We start from the raw sequence: 21520 nt of genomic DNA, 5'->3' as shown, positions 1-21520 counted from the left end.
CTTTGGGCTTCATAAAGTAGGACTTCAACAATAATAGCCATAAATGTGTTGGTATAACACATTTTTAAAATGTTTTACAGATACAAAAAATGTTAATAAAACACAAAACAATAGGCTCAGTTTTTTTTTTCTGCTCTAATGATTATAAATTTGACCAAAGGCCTTGTGTTTATTCTTTGACTCTAGGAATTAGCCTCCAGTGGACACTGGGGGTACTGCATCTTGTTAATCAGTTTGGTTTCATTTTTTTTATTAAGTGCCTGTATTTCAAAAAGTTTCTGAAGCAGGACAAAAAAGGTGAATTCTGTGATATTTATCCAAAATGAAGCTAAATTCTAATCCATCTAATGTGATTCCACTATGTTGGCCATACTCTTACATTCACTGTTGGACATACAGGGTTACTGGGTACAGCACAGATGTTTGGAGAACAAATGGACTGCTTTAGGATTCAGCTTTCTAAATTTAAACACAGCTGTACATCCTTTCCCCTCCCTCTCAAGGCCTATCAGTCAGCAGAGGTGTTGGAGGAGAGGATGGTTGAAATATAGCTCGGGTCTGACGTGACGGGAGGAAGGACGGGGGGTTGTGTTGTTGCTAGGATGTGTTGAGGGGAGGGTTGTTGTTTTTTAGGGACATCGTGTTGGTCGCAGGAATATAATGGCAGCAGAGATGGGATGGTCCATGATGGGTGCTGCTGTGTGGGTGGGTGGGTGGGTTCCAATATTAAAGGCAGGGGGCTGAGATAGACAACAGACTGTTAAAGAACAGAGTCACAGGGTGGAGGAGAGGAGATCATTTCAGGATGCCTGAGCCGGCCAAAAAAGCAGGTAAGAATCCTCGTTCCTTTTCTTTTAACATGAATTTTACATAAATAAACAGTTTACTTTGGTAATAAATGAATAATGATAAATTAATAAATAAATGAAAATCAATTATTATCATAATCATGCCCAGTGAATGCATATATACAACATCTTGAGAAAATCTGACCAGTTGATCTCTTTTCTGGGACACTTGATGAGACAAATGGTTAGAAAAAATACACTGCTTAAATTGGCCACGCCCCCTTATATGACTCTAAGCGATGACCTAACTACTCACTTTGTTTTCATAATGTAAATGTAAAATTTGCCAGATACTTTTCTATAAACTGCTGTGTCAGTTTTTTCCCCAGATGTATTTTTTGCAGTTAATACAGAGTAGTGTTTTTCTGGGCCACTAGCGATGGGACACCAAAAGATGCATTGATAAAACCACAATGCAGAATTTTATGAGACTTGATGATGAGATTTTATTTGTGAATAAATATAATTCATCTGTCAATATTTTTTAGCACCCAATATACATAAAAAGAAGTAAAAAAAAGAAAAAGGCCAAAGAAGAAGACCCAGTTTATGAGGTCAGGTGATAAACTAAAGCTGCCATAGCCAGAAGCTAAAACCACTTTATGCTACGTGTGATTATCCCTGTAGTTCCTATAAGCTCTTTCTGTCATGTCAGGAAGTCAGAACAGATCATATGATCCATGTGGAAACATTGTCTGATGTGAAATAGACACTGTCACATTTCCAGCAGCACTGCATTCACAAAATACACCACTGATCCCCAAATGCCACGCAGGATTCCAGCTTGACAAATGACTTTCCACAGGTTTTATTTCTTCTCTTTGGTCTGAGCGGATTGTTGTGTGTGGAGTCTAAAGACCGAGAGATCAAATGTCAAGTGGCATGGCGCAGCGTGTGTGGGCCAATACTTTTAGTGTGGGGGATTTGTTCAGGACTTTGACAGTTATGATCATCTTGAGCCTGTGGTATTATTTGCAATTATGAGAAACACCGCACAATCAACAGGATGTTTGTCGGTGTCTAAAAGTTTTACACCACCTGCTGATACTAACTATTGAAATGTGGCTCAGAGAGGTCGTATAATGGAAAAGTTGCAGAGTCATCATCCACATTTGCACCTTCTCATAAGTTAATAAGCATCATCTCACTGCATAGATGCCAATCCATATTTACTGTTTTCTTTCACCTTTAGCAGCAATAACTTTTACTTCTTGTGGCAGTTACCTGTTTTGCACAAGTGGAACAACCACTCAGTGAATATAATGGAGGATAAATGCATCTGCTCAAGAGCAGGAGTCTGGGGGTGATGACCAAAGCTACAAGACATTTAGTTTGGGATCAACGCTTAGTAAATGGTTGTAAAATTTAAAAATCATTGAGAATGATCAATAATGCTTTGTAACCCTCTGATACTGCCACAAGACTTGCATTATTAAAATAAAACTGAAAAGGGATGGTATATTTAAAGCGATGGTTTAAGCTAATTATTGAACAGACAAAAGTGAATACTGATGCATCTTAATCATCTACAGGCGCAAACAAGACCATCACCCGTAAGACTGACAGTTTTTACTTAGTTATTTATTGAAGCTATAACTGAGACTGGTTAGGTGTCAGCAAGTTGCAGTGACAGCCTTTGTTGTTATTTTTATAGTTTAGCTGATAAATACAGATTATCACTTTCTTGTCAAAACAAGAAAAAATCAGCAAATAGTAAGACGATGCTGCTTTGCCCATGGGGATTTTAAGTTTATTCTCACCCCTGCTTTTACACAGACACAATATCATGAAGTGTGTAGCATTCATGACCAGGTTGGCTGCTTTGGTTAAGAATAAATGAAACCAGTTGAAGCCAGGCTTCAAACATGCCCCTGTTAACCCCAAGGTGTGTGCATGACGCAACCACGATGGAGCAACACTTGTGAAAAAAGCAGTCAATGATGTTATTATTTGCCAACAAGCTTACAGTGACTTTCAGACAAAATTTGACCAACACCAAAAATATCGTAGAAATGCTTTTATTTATTTTAAAGGTGAGGACATGTTATTTAAACTAATTCTAACTTTGGTTCAGACATTTTAAATCTATCGTGATTCATGGAGCTTGTATACTCTGTTGTAAAAAGGTAAAGCAGCCGGACTGACTGACAGCCAGCGATGTGTTAACAGTGAGGCTGTCTGCAGACAGACGGCGGGGACATCATTCTTCCTGTGCCTCCACAGTAGTAAAAATAGAGTCAAGTTAATCCCTCAACTATGATACCTGCACCACTGTTACAGCTGAGGCCTGCAACACTCATTCATTTCTGCAGGGCATGTGCATACTCTATTTAAATCTGTAAGGTCATCTGTTACACATGCAGTTTTTATGCTTTGTGTGGTTTTGTGGTGCTGTGTTGAACCTTGGAGAAGTCAGATCTGGAAATAACATACAGGAGAATTATATTTCATGATTCAGAACACCTGCTGTGAACACGTCCGCTTTTAGGGTTTGCAGTTTCACTCACTATTTTAAGGTCTTTTTTAAAGGGGACAAGTGCTGGAGAATTACGCTACTGTGTTCATTTTATAACTTTTTAATAGAAAACGGCACAGCTGGAAAGAACAGCTGCTGTTTAACACAATGAGTGTAAAATTTATTATTGTTTCTGAGTGCTTGCAGATTGCTGGTAAGCATCCACACAACGCACAAAACTTAAGGCAGAGTTCTACAATAATGCATAAATAACTAACAACCTACTCCACGATGACCAAAGCAACAACAGCATCATTATATTTTAGCATTCAGCATTATGGGTTCTCACTTCATCAAAGCACCTCTGGTATCTGTCTTTTCTCCTCTACAATTATCTTATCCCACCCTAACAGCAGATATGTTCAAAAAGAAAAGTCAATTGAGACTTCAAAAGCATTGTTTTGTATTTTCAACCCACCTGTTCTCCTCAGTTTCAGCATTTACAAAGAAACCAAAGACTCAGGAGGCAGAGGAGGGGTCTTCTGTGGTCTTTGAAGCGCAGACAGAGAAGCCTGATGCTAAAGTAAAGTGGCAGTGCAACGCAAAGGACATCACCAGCAGCGACAAATGTGTGATCACAGCCGATGGAAACAAGCACTCGCTCACCATCAAAGATATTACAAAGGAAGACGCCAACGCCTATGCAGTGATTGCTGGGGGGTCAAAGGTCAAGTTTGAGCTGAAGGTCATTCCAAAGCCAGGTGGGAATTGACTCTAATGACATGATGCATCACATATGTCAGATGTTGGTTTACTTTACAATATAATTTGGGCTGGTTGAATGTAATGCTTTTTTTATGACAAACAAAAGATGCTGAGATCTGAAATGAGCTGCAGAAAAGGCAGCACAATCCAAGAAAAGCCCATTTAATCTGTACATGTGGCACTTGGTGTAAATGACTTATGTATTCATTGTTAGCGGCTCATTTAAAGGCATAGGTTCTGTTATAAGGTTCTGTGTCCAATACTTCATATTTTGTGACTTTATCCAACATAACACCATAAATTTATAGATTCATAGATAACTGACTTGTGGATTTAAACACCTTAAGAAAGAAACAGTGTTTTTCCCTGCTTACATCCTTTTTGATCATCTTAGCCAGCTAATTTTTTTAAAAAAAATTCTATATGACAGTGATATGTATCTTTTTATCTTCCTTTCAGTAACAAATAAAGCAAATATCAAGGGGTGACATCCAGTTTAAAATAATGTAACCTATGTGGAAGTGCAAAAAGCTTCAGTTCATTCAGTATCACAAAAACTGGATACGCACAAAGCAAGAAAAAAAAAAAGATTTAACAGCATTTAGATACATATTTACAGCCTGGTTCGGCCTGACTAGTAGTGTTGTGCGAATCATGAACGAATCGTTCAATACCCGAGAAACACTTTACTGACTCGAGAATCATGATTCTTCACCCCAAATGATTAATTTACTGACTCAGGACAAAGCTCACAGTAGCATCACGGGAGAATGGCTGGCATGTAGAATGGCTCAATTCATAGTGTATACGGGTCACTAACTCACCCACAGTACATACAGATCACTAACTCACTCACAGACTGACTCAAAGCGCATACGAGTCACTTGCCAGCTCAAACGTACGTAGCATTACTGGACTCTTAGCACGTACGGGTCACTCTTTTTTCCACATTGGAGTGTATTTATTGTCCTTTTCAGTCATTTCGCTGGTATGAATCTCTCTGAACTATAGATTTCTATGCACTTTCTGGGTAACTGACTCGAATGACTCAAATGACTGAAAAACCCGATTCACTTTGGTGAGTGACTCATTTAAACTCGATTCAGTGAAATGAATCTAGTTTCCCATCACTACTGGCTAGCTCATTTCCTTTTTATAACTCAGCAGTGCAGAAGATAATAAGATCACAAGTTTGTCAAATCATCTGCGCAGTTCAGCTGACTGACAGGTCTGGCATCCTGTAGCTGTTAGTGAGGAGGCTCATAGCCCGCCTCTTGAGGGCGCGGTTACATCTGCCATACAAACCGTGCCGAGCTAAGGCACGATTGTACCCAGCAGCGCCATCTCTCCGCTGGAGAGCACGGCCAGCTGTTACACCGCCCATATATGAGCCAGACTTTAACAGGTATCACACACGCGCATAGCCCGCCTACGTCATCGTGAAGCGTCTGTTTACATAAAGCGCGATCTGATCACAGGCAGCACAATGAGACACAGAGAGCACTACTACAACTTTTTAGAGACCTTTTGACTCATGGTAAGTCGTACTGGCCTGACACAGCCGTCAAACACCCCGCTACTGTTTAAAATGATAGTCGAGTCGCAGTGATCATACGTCATGGACCACACGCGCTGTCCACGTGCTTGTGCTCGTGCATGAAGCAAACCAGAGCCCACCTCACCGAATCGTGTCAAAGCAGAAAAGTGAATCGTGCTCAATCACACTGGCCATTTGAAACTTGCATGCTTAAGCACAGCACGGTTTGCCAGTGTGACCCTGTCCTCAATCAGCTATTTCAATGTGGCTATCCAACAATAATCAGCTTCACTACTTTGTATGAGGAGCAGACCGGTGACGTCACAGAGACTGTGTCCGTATATTACCCAATGGTTTAGGAAATTTGCATTCACTTGCTCGTAAAAGACCCTGTGCTGCACTGTGGTGTTTCTGCAAATGTCTGAGTGCTAACTGTGTCACGGAACATCTGTGCCATTAGTGTGACCCGCTGAGGTGGTTTGTTTGGATTTGATGAGGCGGAAACAAATCAGGAGGAAAGGAAGCAGACTAATGGGCCCTGTGCGCTACAAGAGACTGTCTGTGTGTCATATCATAGCCACTCTTGGTCCGTCTGTAAGGCTGACCTTGACCCTCTCTCCAGCACATTATTTCCTGATGAGTAACCACCACTTGACGGGTACTCAGGACAAGCATGAGAGGCAGCTGATAACAAGTGGAAAAACAGTCGGCCTTTCAAAATGATAAGGCACAAGAAATATTTATGTGATAAATGTTTGCCAAAGAATAATTCACTGTGTTTGACTTCGATGTGACATCAAACAGATAGGAGCAGATTAATAATAAACAGTAGTGCACCAAACTCAGTGCTTTCCATTAAATCTCATGCCTGTTATCTCTGCCATGATGGTAACACAGATGCTCCAGTTGAGACCCCTGCTGATGGACCTGGGGAGTCCAGTGTACAACCAGAACAGGCCCCCTCTGAAGCACCTGCAGCAGCAGCACCCACAGAGGACCAGACCCCCTCTGAGCCACCTGCAGCAGCACCCACAGAGGACCAGACCCCCTCTGAGGCACCAGCAACAGCACCCACAGAGGACCAGCCCACCGCCCCAGCACCTGATGCTCCCTCAGCTGAGGGTGAGTCATTCAGTCCCTGTTTCCTTTCACTTCTCCTGACAGAAGATGCAACAGTTGTAGCTCCAAGCTGGTTTAAGGCTGATTTCTTAACTCTTCTGCTCTGACACTATTAAACTTTCAGAGGCTCAGCTTCCAGACACCAGACAGGACCTGACTGGACTCTTCACAGAGAAACCTCAGAGTGGAGAGGTCACTGTGGGTGAGATGCTTTGAAAAAGAAATAAATAAACAAAATAGTGCTTTAACTGGTGCTTTTAATTTTAAGAACTGCTTTTTCTTCTTCTTCTTCTTTTTTTTAAATTTCCAAATTTCTGAATACACACGCACTCACACACATGCAAAATTTAATTATTAAAACTCTTGATTTAAATACAAAAAACCTACAGCATGTTACTGTATACCTGTAAGAAAATATTCAGAAAATGTGTTGTCTCTCATCCTAGAAAAAAACTAAATAATGATAATAATAATAATAATAATAATAATAATAATAATAACAAAAATAAACTTTTCTTTTTTATAGGTGAAAACATTACGTTTGTGGCAAAAGTAAATGCTGAATCACTGCTGAAAAAACCCACCATCAAATGGTTCAAAGGGAAGTGGATGGACCTCGCCAGCAAGTCTGGAAAACACCTGCAGCTCAAGGAAACCTATGACCGCAACAGCAAGGTGAAACAATTTAAATTCAAAGAACAGGCATAAAACGTCACAATTTTTTTTATGTTATTCAATGAATTTTGATTATTTTTTTCCTTGATTCAAAGATCACATGGTCTGCCTACAAGTACGGCACATATATTGCATGTGGCATAAAACTGAGATACGAAAGACTTTCCTTGAGGCAACAAAGAGGTTATGCAAACAGGTCCCTTTTCACCATGAGCTTCACAAATTCAGTCACGTATCATGATAAACCACAGACATGCTACCTTACATGTAATGTTACACAAGGACTGAAAAAAAGGCACCATGGTGTCATCTGAGGTTCTCAAAACAAGATGGAGAGAGAAACCACAACAGTAAGCAAGTGAGAAAAAACAGTGAGACTCTAAATAAAGATAACAAACTACAATATGATGTACACATGCTACATATAACCTCATATAACTATGTATAATATGGTCAGATAGCTTAGGCATGCCCCCCTTAACTGATGACATCATGACACAGGGACTCTGGTAAACTGAGGATTTTAAACTGCCCTAAAAGGTTAAGATCCATCTCTCCAATGTTTCTTTTTGCATGTGGTTACAGGTGTATACGTTTGAGATGCAGATCATCGCAGCCAAAGCTAATTTTGCTGGAGGTTACAGGTGTGAGGTTTCATCCAGGGACAAATTTGACAGCTGTAACTTTGATTTGACTGTGCACGGTAAGATTTGGGAGTCAGCCTTAAAAACAGTCTTTTCCTACAATAACTTCAGATATTTGTATGAATATCCTGCATCATCATGTCATGAGATCTGACTTCACTTTTCAGAGGCATGTGCTACTGAAGGTTTTGACATCAGGGCTGCTTTCAGGCGCACGTAAGTTTGCATAAAACACAAACATCTTGTAAATGTTAAATTAATTTATATTTCTTTCAGAGTATATTTTACATTAATAGTTCTACTGCAGGTTCCCTGACTCATTAGAAATGTCTTATCAATAAAAATGTTAACCTGTACTTCCTTCCCTACAGGGTTCAGCCACATTTTGTATTTCATGTACTGAAATCTTGGATCAAACACTCACTTTGACTCATTAGAGTCAGTTCATCTTCTCTGTCATTTTTTGCTTAAGATAAAAATGTACACCCACCACTTTAAATAACATTCATCAACTTCTTTTGCGTTAAACACATTTTAAACTATCATGTTTTTTACTCACTGATATTTAAAGATCATCATGAATAAAAACTGCATAACTCATAGTAAGAATGAAAAATAACAAACGTCCTAATCGTGATATCAGAGCAAAGCAAAAAGCTGAACTCGCACTTAAGTTAAAATAATAATAATCTTATAGGGAGCATTTAGAAAAGATTATTTCTTCCACTTAAACAGTTTGAACATATTCTGAAAATGAAAAACAACATCATGATCTTTGGATCAAATGAAAACAGATGAGTCAGTTTACTCTGTAAAACAGCCCTGAGATGATTTATAACACACTGTACACTGCAGCTGTGATGGTGTACCAGTGCCTTCCTTCATCAGCTGCATGAACAGTAACTTTCAATAGATTATTATCATATTCTTGTTTTTTGTATCAATTAACTGTGGAAATGCTAACCTATCAGGAGTGAAGCTGGTAAGAAGAAAGGTGGACCACAATCAAGGTAGTAAAGGGGTTTGTTGCAACGGTGGAGGCTCAAATTCAAACTCTGTGGATTTCTGGCTGTTGTTGAAAAGAGAAACCAGGACCAGAGCAGAGACTTTGATCTCTTTTGGGGCCTGTTTCTCTTCAGGTCAAACAGAACCAGTGTTGTGAATATGAAGCCTCATATCTGCTGAATCTTGAGACAACAGAATGAAGATCAGAGGAGAACTGATAGGACCCACATTCAGGACCCCTCATTAAGTCACAAACTTCAGTAGCTGTCATTGTGTTAACCTTTGACTCGGGACTTTAGGATGCTCAGATTCATTAAACTATTAAGTATGATGCACTGGTTGCCGCCTTCAGCTCTCTCTGATCTCCTCCTGGGTCTCAATCAAAACAGCAGAGCCAGCTGCACAAACAGCTTCCCGGCAGAGTGAGCTTTGACGGTGGTTTGATCGTACTGAAAGTGCAGGATGTGCTAAGACACACAGGCTTTTCAGTTGTTGAGCTCTTCCACACGGTTGCCACACAGAGGAAGCGCAGCTTTAGTGTGTTGTAACTTCACCACATAAACCAGACACTCAGCTTGTAATCCTGCTGTCAGATCAGAGACGGGAGGCAAGAGCACAGTCAAACCTCTGCTCTCGTCTTATCTTTCATCCCATTGATTAGAGACGAGCAGACCCCACAGTGAATGATGTTTTCTTTAACCTCGAGTGTTTTGTGTTCTTGCTTGGATGACTGTTACTGCTCATGAATTAAAGGAATAGTTAATAATTTTGAGAAAAATATAGTTATATAATTGCTTTAACAGTCTGAAATAAGGAGGTTTAGCTAACTGTTAGCTTAGCATAGCAGGAGTGGAGGCTGCTGGCAGTGTGGGCCTACAGGGGTACATGTTGAAGCTTTCCACAAAAGCTTGCTTAGCTTTTAGCAGAGGTAATCTTTAAGAAAGCAAGGTGAGCTTTTTTCATCCTGCTTCCTTTGTTATGCTAAGCTAATAAGATAAACCAAAGTTAGAGCAGTATAACCAAAGTAAATAACATAGAAGATAGTTTTCCAAAATTTTGAGCTGTTCCTTTAAACATGGCAACATTGGTCTCTCCTGTAAAAAAACATCAATGTGAAGATTTGCATCTTTCATCCATCTTTTCATCAATTCACTCATCTCTCTCTGTATTTCTTTCTGTCCTTACTCTTTAAAACAAGCCACATTTTAACTTCTGAATATCTGTGTTGCCAAAAAACCCTGTGATATAATTATACATTATACACATGCGGATTGGATCAAGAGTTAACAGGAGGTGATTAATATTGCAAGAAGTTCTTAAAATGTGGACGTGTTTAATCTAATATCAGCGATGCCTGTGAAGTTTTCACACGTCCTTTTTATCGAGGCAGTCAAGTATCCCACTGTGACGTGTTGATGTTTTGCCACTGCTTGCTGATATTTCTGCAGTAGCACAGATGGAAAAGAGGACTCGGGAGAGCTGGACTTCAGTACCTTATTAAAAAAGAGGTAAGCAATCACAAATATTTACATGAATTCACAGACTCTTAGGAAAAAGTATCTAATTATTTTGTGCGTCTCATTCTGATTTTCCTGGACCGTCCTGTGTCTTCAGAGAGTAAGTCAATGCTGCTTTTAAAAACTAAAACTGAAACAATCACCCTATAACCTCTGAGTTCTTGCAGACTAATACCTACACATTAAATCACAAGTGATAAGTTGACATGGTGTGTTCTTTTGAGATTTTGTTTGAAAATTAAGCGTGGCATCCGTTTGACTTTGCAAAACCTTCTTCTCATCATTTAATTCTTCCACCAGTAAAAATTCAATGTGCTGCCAAACAAAAGTACTAAATATTTATGCAGCCTTTGAGTTCAATTCCAACAAAGTCGCTCTGGCTCAACACACTTAAACATCACAGTAACCTGTTTTAGTTCAATCACCTGATCACCATGAGCAAATGCAGCGATAACGACCCTCGTACATCAATCTGGTGCAGATCTGGATTAAAGAATCTGGGTATAACAGTTCCCATGGGTCCTTAATATCTAGTCTAGACCACTCTAGGCAGACTCAACAATCCCACTGATACTTAGCCATGTGCACTGGATGTCAACATACTGACTTGGTTAATTAGTCCAAAGTTTAGCAAGCATGCCTCACTGCTAACTTCTAAAATAACATCAGACTTCTCAAAAATGCATATTTCTAATATGCTGTTTGCTTTGCTGTTGAAATGTTGTGTTTTAACTTTTCTGGTTTGTTTCGCCTCTCTGGTTCTTCCTCTGATTGAGCAGCAGTTTCTTAAAATCCTCCAATCGGTAAGAAACTGCTGAACATGCCAAGTATGGCAGTGAATCTAAGCTCTGCATGCTGTGTTCATCCCTTACTGCTAAAGAATTTTAAAATACTGCACTTTATTCTGGGTTATTTATGAAAATAATGATGATTCAGACAATTTTACCGTTGGCTTATCTGTTTCCTACATGTTCCCCTTAAAGTGTTATTCACATAGTTGTCAGTTTAAAATGCTGTTTTGTTATGAGGCTGAACACAATCCAAAATGCTATAATTATATAAAGAAAATGAATATATCTTCTCCTTGACATGGCTATTATCTATAGTATAAAAACTGTAATATGAAACATTTTCATTGAGACTTTGATGCTTTTACTTGAACAGCTGGTGTTGTCAGACTTAGAGTAAGCAACTCACATATGACATAATAACAGCTATGATAAACAAATAAACAGGTAACAGTACACAAACACAATAAGTACATGGCAACTTTAACCCCTTAAACACGTTGTAGTTAAGTCTAAATGATGGCTCTGCTGCTCTTACACTGTACTTGTAAAATAATAGGTTGATAAATGTGAGCTGCAGACATACAGCTGCTCACATATACTGTCAGATGATTGGCTGAAGTAGGAAATTTACTGAGGGCACCTGGTGGACAGGTGTGGTAAAAACCTGAACTAATTAATGGGGGAGAGATAGAAGATAAGACAAGAAACACTGGAAAAATCATTTTTTGTTTTAATAGAAAGCTGCTAAGTTTTAATTAAGATTAATATTTATGTATCACAGTTTTTCTGTTGTGCATTGCTAATAAAAATGTACTACTTGTCCATACAGTTTAAAGAATTTAAACTTCAATATTTTACTTTTCTTGAATGAATCAACAAGTTTGAGTTACCGAATCACTGTTAAAATCAACTTCTTCAACAGATTAATTATTACAAAGCTAAAAAAGTAAGGGGTCTCATTCACCAATGATTGAATATGAACTATATCAGTCACTTTAATATGCACAGAATTATAGTCTCAAATATAAACCTACTGACCATTTTATGTTATTAGTGAATAATAAATATATGCATTAACCACTTATATAACTTTATGGTTTTAGTTTTGCTCCTTATGTCATATGTTCATTGTGTGTTTTGTGGCGAGTGTGAACATTATTCTCTGTTTACTTCTCAGAGCTGTGCAGGTGAGCGCGGAGCCTGATGTGGACGTGTGGGATATCCTCAGCAAAGCTCCTTCCTCAGAATTTGAGAAGATTGCATTTCAGTATGGAATCACTGACCTGAGGGGGATGCTCAAAAGACTGAAGAAGATGAAGAAAGAGGAGAAGAAGAGTGAAGGTTGTAGCAGCTTTGACAACAGAATTCATTTGATCCACTGCTGACAACATTTCAAACATGGACATGAGTGTAACTTTTCTCTCCTCTGGAACGTAGCTTTCCATAAAAAGCTTGATCCCGCTTACCAAGTGGCAAAAGGTCATAAAATAAAACTGGCGGTGGAAGTTGCTGATCCAGACGTGGAGGTGAAATGGCTCAAGAATGGGCAAGCAATTCAGCCAACTGGAAGGTCAGATAAAACATGGTTTGACTTTATATCATGAACTGCTAAATTCAAATCACTGATTACTTTGTTTGTTTGTTCCTCGTTTTTCTTGGTTGTGTCTGCCTCACTTCTGTCTGCCTCCTTCCATCAATGTGTGGATGGACATCTTGTCTATTCAGCAAGTAAGTCTTCAAAAGCTTAAAAATTGTCAACGTTATTCTCTTCTTCTAAAAAAACAACATAAGAGAAGCCTTTTCCTAAATTTTGTATTTTACTTTACAAAAATTGAGCTTAAAGTGCATCAAAAGTGTGCGTCAAACTCTTTCTGGTATGGGTTTAGGTACATCTTCGAGAGTGTTGGAAACATGCGTTACCTCACCATCAACCACTGCTCCCTGGCAGATGATGCAGCTTACAGCTGCGTGGTAGGAGAAGAGAAATGCACCACTGAGCTCTTTGTCAAAGGTATTTAAGTTAAGAGTATATCCAAAACCCAACATATATTAATTCAAATTCAAATGAAGAGGAGACGAGTTGAATCTCTTGTTGTCACCTGTTTCCCGCAGAGCCTCCTGTCCTTATCGTGAAGAATCTGGAGGATCAGATGGTGATGAAGGGGGAGCGTGTGGAGCTGGAGTGTGAAGTCTCAGAGGAAGGAGCCAACGTTAAATGGTTTGATTTTCTTCTTTTCTCAGACAGAAAGTTTGTTTGGAAATTCATAATGTATCTAAAATGTGACTTAAATTTTCCCAAAAACTAACACCAACTGCTGACTTTTGTGAAGCTAAGCAACCAAACTTGAAAAATGTACATCAAAACAGCCAAACACTGCATTACAGAAGGGATGATGTTTAAAATAAGCCTCTCTTTGGAGGAAGCCAAAGTTGGGTTGACAAACTGATGCTCTTGAGTCACAGTTACCAGATCACATTAGAAAGGTTGAAGCCCATCTCCAGCCAGAGTTTCTAACAGCTTACAGAGTTGTTAATGTGAAACAGAAAGTCAGGATTTGACTGATAGAGGGACATGATCTGTTAATTCTGTTGATCAGATTGAAGTTTAAGGCCTAAAGCCTCTTTTGCAACCTACAATCCTCACTTGGCTTAACCTAAATGTCCTCCTCCTTTTGAAGTGTCAGCTTGAGCAGCTGTAAATCACTCAACAAGTAAACAGTGTGTCCATCAATAAAGTCATAACTCAGTGAGAGCGGAGGACATCAGAGGACATTAAACAGGAAATGTTTTCCTCTAAAACAGGATCAGACTTCTTAGAATCTTTGTTGTGTTTGAAGTTGAACTTCGATGAAGTTCATGAACTTCATATTACATCAGGTCTTGAGAATGTGCCTGTGTAAATTTGGCAGTGAGACATATGACTTGCAGCTTCTCGTATAGCCTCACGTCATACTTCAGTTTTAACAACAGCTTCATTTTTTCTTAACTTGTTTTATGTATGAATGCACATAAATGTACATTTGTATGAATTGCCACGAACAGGCCCAAAATCTTGAACAGGACTTGAAGTTGTTTTTTAATTCAAGGTTAATCTTATGTCCCTCTTACGCACTGTTCATTACTCACACACCCAGCAGATGGCATTTGAGTTTGTCATGTCCACACAGACACAAACAGCACTGCCTCTGTGACACACCGGGGCTGTAAATTATCACCTCACTGAAAAGGTCACATCGGCATTTCCCTTCGTCTCGTGTGACCTTTTATCCAACAGGGAAAGTTTCTACATCTGCTCATGTGCAAAATTATTTTGCAGTTACAGAGGGGTAGAGATCAATACATTGGATTAAAAGTCAAATGATTCACATTTCTTGGATACTAAAACTACTTTCATAGCATGCACGAGGTTGATTTGATACTTTTCTAGGAATGTAATCAAACTGAATTCAAGAAAACACAGCAACCTTAGTTGCTAAATATGGTCATATTGTGTAAACTGAACACTAAAAAATTTGGATTTATCTTGGAAGGGTGGGTCTTAAGGTTGTTTGGTTCATTTCTAATTTTTATGCCCTTTAAATTTGTACTCATGTCAGCAATCTACAGGTTCCTACCATGCTCCTGGATTTTCTTTACGTGGTTTGTCTGTGATATTATTTGAAACAAAATCTACAAACTATACTTTGAAAAATAAATCACAGTTTAAGTACTATTTACTTTAACAAGTCATAAAAATGAATGTAATGCACCTTCTTTAAGCTCCTGTGAAAGGATTCTGGCTTCTTATGAGTAAAAATAAAATTTATACAAATGCTTTTAAATGAACCCCAAACGCAAACGAGCATTAGCAACAAAATTAATTATATTCATATGGTAATTCTTGATACAGTATCCAGTACCAGGACATAGGTGTGAAGCAAAATGAGTGAAATCGTTAGATTGTTTGAAGAAAGCAGGTAGGGGGGCACAGTTTTTCAAATCAGAAAATACTTATCACATGTAAAAAAAAAAAAAAAAAAAAAGGAAACAACAATAATGAGATTTGAGATAGCGTGTTGTCCACAGGGGGCACAAAATCCTCACAGGAGCTTTAAAATCTACTTTTCAGTTGATTTAAGATTGAAAATAGCTTTGAAATTTTGTGTGAATTCTCATGCAGGGAGAAAGACGGAGTAGAATTAACAAGGGATGAATCATTCAAGTATCGCTTCAAAAAAGATGGCTGCAAACACATCCTGATCATCAATGAGGCCACAAAGGAAGACTGTGGTCACTACAAGGTCAAAACAAATGGCGGCGAGTCAATGGCTGAACTGCTGGTGCAGGGTGAGTGTCAGTCAGGCGTGTGCCCAGTACAGTATGAAACATTTTTGTCACTGATATACGCTCCAAGTGCACATTCTCATGCCCGAGCAGTGGTTGAGTGGCCTTGCCTCTCCTGGCGTGCTGTCTATCTTTGGGATCTCTTGCCCACATCATTCTGCCAAGGTTACAGTGGCGACGTAAGTCCACATGCCAGCTAAAGTTAGAAGACATGGACCATATTTCACCTGAAGGGCATGAGTCTGCACAAGCAACCTTTCTCCCCTCTCTGGTCGTTGTTTCCTCTGTTGTTGTTGTTTTGTTGTGGTGTTTGATGGCTGTCTGAAATTTACACCATGTAATTGTTGGATTATCACGTGCAATCAAAAACAAACACAAAGAAACAAAACCAAACAGAGCAGGGATCTGAAAAAGTTTACAACAAAATAGTCTGAGGCATTTATCTTATATTCTTCCATTAACAGTTATTTCATTCCCAAAATCAAGTTTTAGAAATTATTTATGGAAGTGTGGACAGTGGGAGCAGAGCTGTGCAGTTAATCTGAAATAAATTCAAACAAATACTCTAAACCTTTAACTGATAATCTTGTCCATGTTGTTTCTTTCCTTTATACCTCATGTCTGTTGTCTCCCTGAAAAATAATTTATCCTGCAATAGTTAAGAGAAGATCTAAACTTTCATTTGAAAAAACCCTCAGCTTTCAGATTTGAGCTGTATACATTTATATTAACAGTATAAACCTGTCACAATGAGTTATAAAGCAGGAGGACATTTGCAGAAATGTAAAGAAACTACACGTGCGCACGCACACGCACACACACACACACACACACACACACACACAGAATACATTCAAACAACAAGGTAGACAACGTAAGGATAACTTATAACTGAGACATGATACAAACTGGGAGGAAACAGAAAGAACAGAAAGAAAATTGACAAAATATCACTGGATATCAGATAGTGTACAGAGAACCCAACTTAAAAAACCCCAAAACAGGTCATAAGAAAACTCTGTTAGTGAACTATGAAGGCAAAATTCAAAAAAAGGCAAAATAACCAAGGTTAAATGCTTTAGTAATAATTTAATTGGGTTGAGGCTGTATTGCTCAGCACAACGTAAAAACCGGGTAAGAAGGATAGAAACAACCGACACACTTCAGAGGACTGGAAAAATTATTTCTCACATCAACACCCTTGAAAGTCTACAGGAATAAAAAATCTCAGCACTTGTATTTGACTTGATAGTATTTTTTTTTCATCAGTTAATTGAAGATTTGATACAGGCCTCTCAGAATTCTTTTGCTTAACTTTTCACTGATACCGTTTTAATAATCTCATTTCACAGGTGATCTAGAAATGATGGATGGGGGCGAATCAAACTCTTTGGCACATGAACGTAGGAAAAACATATGTAAAATCCAACTAGTTTGACCCTCTAGCATTTCATCTTAGCACCATCAACCCATGAAGCTGAGGCATTTATCTTGAACAAAAACAACTTCATCAATGTGTGTTTATTATTTGACCCTTTCTGTGTTTTGTTTTGTAAGCTATATTTTAGACTATTTAGCGTTGTTGTTGAGTCACCAAACCTCATGTCTCAGACAAGTCTGGAGTCCTCAGTGTTCAAGTCCAAGTCTAATCTGAGTCACCAGCAATGAACCTGAGTCAAGTAACTCCTGATATTTGTTAATGTTAAAATTCTGATTAATGTCTGCATTGAATCAGAACTTTAACCAACCAAACAACTTAGTTAAACCAAAAGTTCAATCACTTTGGTTGCTAACATTGTTGTTAGCATGCTAACACAGCAACATTATCAATAGTTGTTTTTGCATCCCTCTCACTTTACTGAGTTCATTCTGGACACATGTCTGTGAAAGCCTGAGCTTGTCTCTGAGTTCTCCTTGTTGGTTCATTTTTCCAATAAGTTGCTCTTGTTTACAATGGCTTTAAAATGCTTCAAAGCCAAATTAATAAAATAAAAAAAAATAGAAATAAATAAATGAATAAACAAACAAACAAATAAATAAACAAATAAATAAATATATAATATTTCAAAATGTAAGACAAATTAATGTTTCTTCAGACACATTAGTTGAGATGTCTTGAGACACTTTGTTAAGTCAACACATGTATAGACATGGGTCTTAAGATGTCTTAAAATGTCTTGAGGTGTCTCAAGATGTCTTTGAAATAATTGTGTCTCAAAATGTCTTAAGGTACTAATATTCACTATTACTTTTATATCAGTTGACTTTTATCATTTATTTTCAGCTAATCTTTCATTACTGACAAAAAAAGGAATAAAAACCGTATTATATATTCAGTATTTGATAATAAAAAAATGAACTGAGTTGAATTTAATGCCTTTAATAATACGAATAATAATAATAAAAATCAGTATGTACAGGGTGATTATGCTTACAAATATATTACATTTGGACAGGTACAAATTTATACTTAGAAGATTAATGTAGTCTTAAAACAACAAATGTACAAGTTAGGCTGGTGCCAGATTCATGGACTTGAGCACTACAAGACTGAAATTCACAAATACACTCATTTTTGCATATATTCATATTTATATGTGATATATATGTCTGGTTTGTGTGTCCCAGAGTTGTTTGTGTTTATATATATCTACCCTGATCTTTGCTCCTCCTGCAGTCCAGTTTAGTTTATCTGGCTGTTTATCAAAGAATAAACTCTGCAAGAAAAAAAAGCACGCAGCAGGGATCGACACCTCGCTCCACAACCACAAACATTTTAATAACATTCATTTTCGCAGTGAGCTGACATGAAGGAAACACCTGTTACTTTTTCAGGAAGTTTGGTGTGGGTTGTCTTCTTTTGTAGTTTTTTTGTGATATACATAAAAATCCTCAAGCTGTATCTGGTCCCCATATTCTCCCACTGTATTTTCTACCATAAAACCGAAGTAACTATTTACCACCTCCTCCTGTGTCCGTTGCTAAGATACAACACACAAAAGCTGCTCAAGATAATAAACACCTCTTGCTCTGGAATATAATTACTACATTATCCTCACATACAAAAGCTGTTTCTCATTTTTTCTTGTCATATCATCCTTACCAAAATAATATCATACCCCTGCTTCTAACATCTAAAGGCTGACATGCTTTTCTGACTCTGTGTTTTTCTGATTGTGTAGAGAAAGAACTGGAAGTGTACCAGAGCATTGCAGACCTCACAGTGAAAGCAAAGGATCAGGCGGTCTTTAAGTGCGAGGTGTCTGATGAGAATGTGAGGGGAACGTGGTACAAGAATGGTGTAGTAGTTCAGCCTGATGCCAGGATAAATATCACACATATTGGCAGGTGAGGACATTTTTACACCTCCCTTACATGTGCACACACCCCATCGTGTCATGAAGATACGTTTGATAACTTATTTTTTCTCCATTGCAGGATTCACAAACTGACCATTGATGAGGTCAAACCAGAGGATGAGGGAGACTACACGTTTGTGCCGGATGGTCATGCTTTCAACCTGTCTGCTAAACTCAACTTCTTGGGTAATATTAAGTGCTGTTACTCTTTACACTTTACAGCAAACACCATCCAAAAACTCACAAGCTGAAGCCATGCCTGTCTCTTTTTTTTGTTTGTTCTTTTAGAGGTGAAGATTGATTATGTCCCACGCCAAGGTACAAACCACCACCCTGTCCTGTAACACACTGAATGAACTGTTTAAAATGAAAGACTTGACCTAACAGTTTCTCTTTTTGCTTAAGATCCTCCTAAGATCCACCTGGACTGTATGGGTCGCACTTCTGAGTCAACTATTGTGGTGGTAGCTGGAAACAAATTGCGCCTTGATGTCCCAATTACTGGAGACCCAGCCCCTACGGTGGTCTGGACCAAAGGAGAGAAGGTAAAGCAGACAGTTAGATATCTGTTTTTTAACCAGGCCTCGCACCCATCTTCTCACGTCTGAAATCAATTCAGAGCATAGTACGTAAGGTCTGGTATCTAAGACTTGTTCACTTTAAAAAAACATGTGAAAAGCTAGACTAATTAATTTAATTAACCGCAGTAAAATGCAGCTTGATATATCTTAGACAATACTCTTTTCAGATATCCACATAAACCTGAAACAACTCTGTGGTGGCGATAGTTTGGCTGGTGTGATAAGATGTTTTAAGCAAGCTAACGAAAAGCAATGCTGCTTTCTGCTGAGTTAAATCAAACTTACTGCCGTGCTAATGTTTCAGTTAAGATAAAAGGGAGGTTGCATGACCTCTGCGCTCTGTTGGCTTTTACCGCTTTGCTCTGCTCATGTGTAGGCTAGTTCTCTAAACCCTGAAGGTGAGGAGAAGGAAGGGAAGACTTGGACCCTGAAAGATGGGGACGTAAGTTTGCATGTTTCATTCATACACTCATATCCCGGTCAGCACCAGCATCATGCTTTGAACTTCTTGACAGCGATTTCACCCACTCTCAGTGCTCATCTTTGCATGTTTGATGTAAGTTAGAGACTGCATGTGGTTTTACTTAATGTTGGTCCGTGTCAATAAGGTAAGAGCATGTAATAAATCTTTCTAAAGCCTGAATCAGGTCAGACAAAGCTGGGCAGTAAGTAAACATCTGTAAGGAAACTTTCAGTGTATTACCTGCTTCAATTTATAAGTTTTAGGGCCTTTTAAAAATCATCATTTATCATTGAATTTCAACCATTAACTGTAAATAATCATATCATAACAGATGTTTGACATTTAATTATTTTGATTTTTTTCAGTCCATATTAAAGATATAAAGCAATAAACAGCAGCCTGAGGGTGTCCCTTAGACCTGACGCCTTTCACAGTGAGCACTGTAATTAACTTCCTGGATAGAGTTTTATCCACAGGTCTGTTGTGAGTCACACTCTCCCAAGGTTATTATAGTTAACTAAAACGAAACTAAAAACAAAAACTAAAATGTAAAATACATTGCAATTAACTCAAACTATTAAAAACTAGAAAAGAAAACAAAAAAACGATTAGTAAACTAAAACTGTATCTTGTGTTCAGCATTGACTTAGCAGTGAGCACTATGTTGGACTTGAAAATAAATAGTATTACAAACTATTTACTTTGACCTTTTTGAATCCTACACCTGGTTAATAAAGGATGAAAAACTAAAACTAAACTGAAACTTAACTGAAACTTAACTAAAATCTAAACTAAAACTAAACTAAAACTAAACTAAAACTAAGCCTTGTTGCAAAAATCAAAACTAAATAAAACTAGAATGCCCACTCTAAAAATAATTAAAACTAAACTGTAATGGAAAAAAATGTCAAAACTAACTAAAACTAAACTATAATGACAAATCCAAAACTATTATAACCTTGGTGAGCACTGTACTTAACTTCCTGAACAGTTTTATCCACAGGTCTGTTGTGAGTCACACTCTCCACCAGCTTTTGTCATGCAGATGCTCCGGATTGTGACTAGCTGCACTCGTACGCTTCGCTCAGCAGTGGCAGCTCAAACTCAAAGTTTTATTTTGATATTTTGATTCTGTTTAAAACACATTACTTTTGGCTTTTAAGCCGAGCTCTCTGAAAGTTTCTCAGAGTAAAGTGTGTCATTCAAAAGCCCAGGGGTGTGGATATTTTCTATCCCAGCAGCAGAGAGAAGCAAGAGGACACTGCAGCAGCTTAACTACAGTTTAAAAAAAAAGAGACAAAATAACTGGTTAAAAAAAAAAGAAAACCATTATAGAAGTCCTTTCTGACATCACATCTAACACTCTAATGCTGACAGCCTCAATAATCTTATAACTTTAAGGAGAGGAGTGAAACAATCATCGTACAGGAGTAAAATG

The 21520-nt window shown here is 38.1% G+C and overlaps 1 protein-coding gene across 1 annotated transcript in view; it reads left to right on the top strand.

The window, feature by feature from the left end:
- Positions 1 to 735: 735 nt before the first annotated feature.
- Positions 736 to 21520, top strand: part of mybpc3 (myosin binding protein C3) — a 35242-nt gene continuing 14457 nt past the window's right edge. The window contains exons 1-18 of the mRNA XM_074665833.1: positions 736 to 830; positions 3795 to 4064; positions 6503 to 6727; positions 6849 to 6926; positions 7251 to 7399; positions 7985 to 8102; positions 8211 to 8259; positions 10497 to 10556; positions 12534 to 12697; positions 12794 to 12926; positions 13082 to 13084; positions 13243 to 13367; positions 13469 to 13574; positions 15516 to 15682; positions 18862 to 19027; positions 19118 to 19224; positions 19327 to 19356; positions 19444 to 19583. Of these exons, the coding sequence (XP_074521934.1) occupies positions 806 to 830; positions 3795 to 4064; positions 6503 to 6727; positions 6849 to 6926; positions 7251 to 7399; positions 7985 to 8102; positions 8211 to 8259; positions 10497 to 10556; positions 12534 to 12697; positions 12794 to 12926; positions 13082 to 13084; positions 13243 to 13367; positions 13469 to 13574; positions 15516 to 15682; positions 18862 to 19027; positions 19118 to 19224; positions 19327 to 19356; positions 19444 to 19583 (2115 nt within the window). The 5' untranslated portion in view covers positions 736 to 805. The remainder of the gene's footprint in view (positions 831 to 3794; positions 4065 to 6502; positions 6728 to 6848; positions 6927 to 7250; positions 7400 to 7984; positions 8103 to 8210; positions 8260 to 10496; positions 10557 to 12533; positions 12698 to 12793; positions 12927 to 13081; positions 13085 to 13242; positions 13368 to 13468; positions 13575 to 15515; positions 15683 to 18861; positions 19028 to 19117; positions 19225 to 19326; positions 19357 to 19443; positions 19584 to 21520) is intronic.

The sequence above is a fragment of the Halichoeres trimaculatus genome, unplaced genomic scaffold (assembly GCF_033239565.1).
Source record: "Halichoeres trimaculatus isolate MK-OKI-2021-1 unplaced genomic scaffold, fHalTri1.1 fHalTri1_scaffold_3, whole genome shotgun sequence".
Lineage (NCBI taxonomy): Eukaryota > Metazoa > Chordata > Actinopteri > Labriformes > Labridae > Halichoeres > Halichoeres trimaculatus.
Note: the sequence above shows the minus strand (reverse complement) of the source record. Positions and strands in the feature narration are given on the sequence as shown.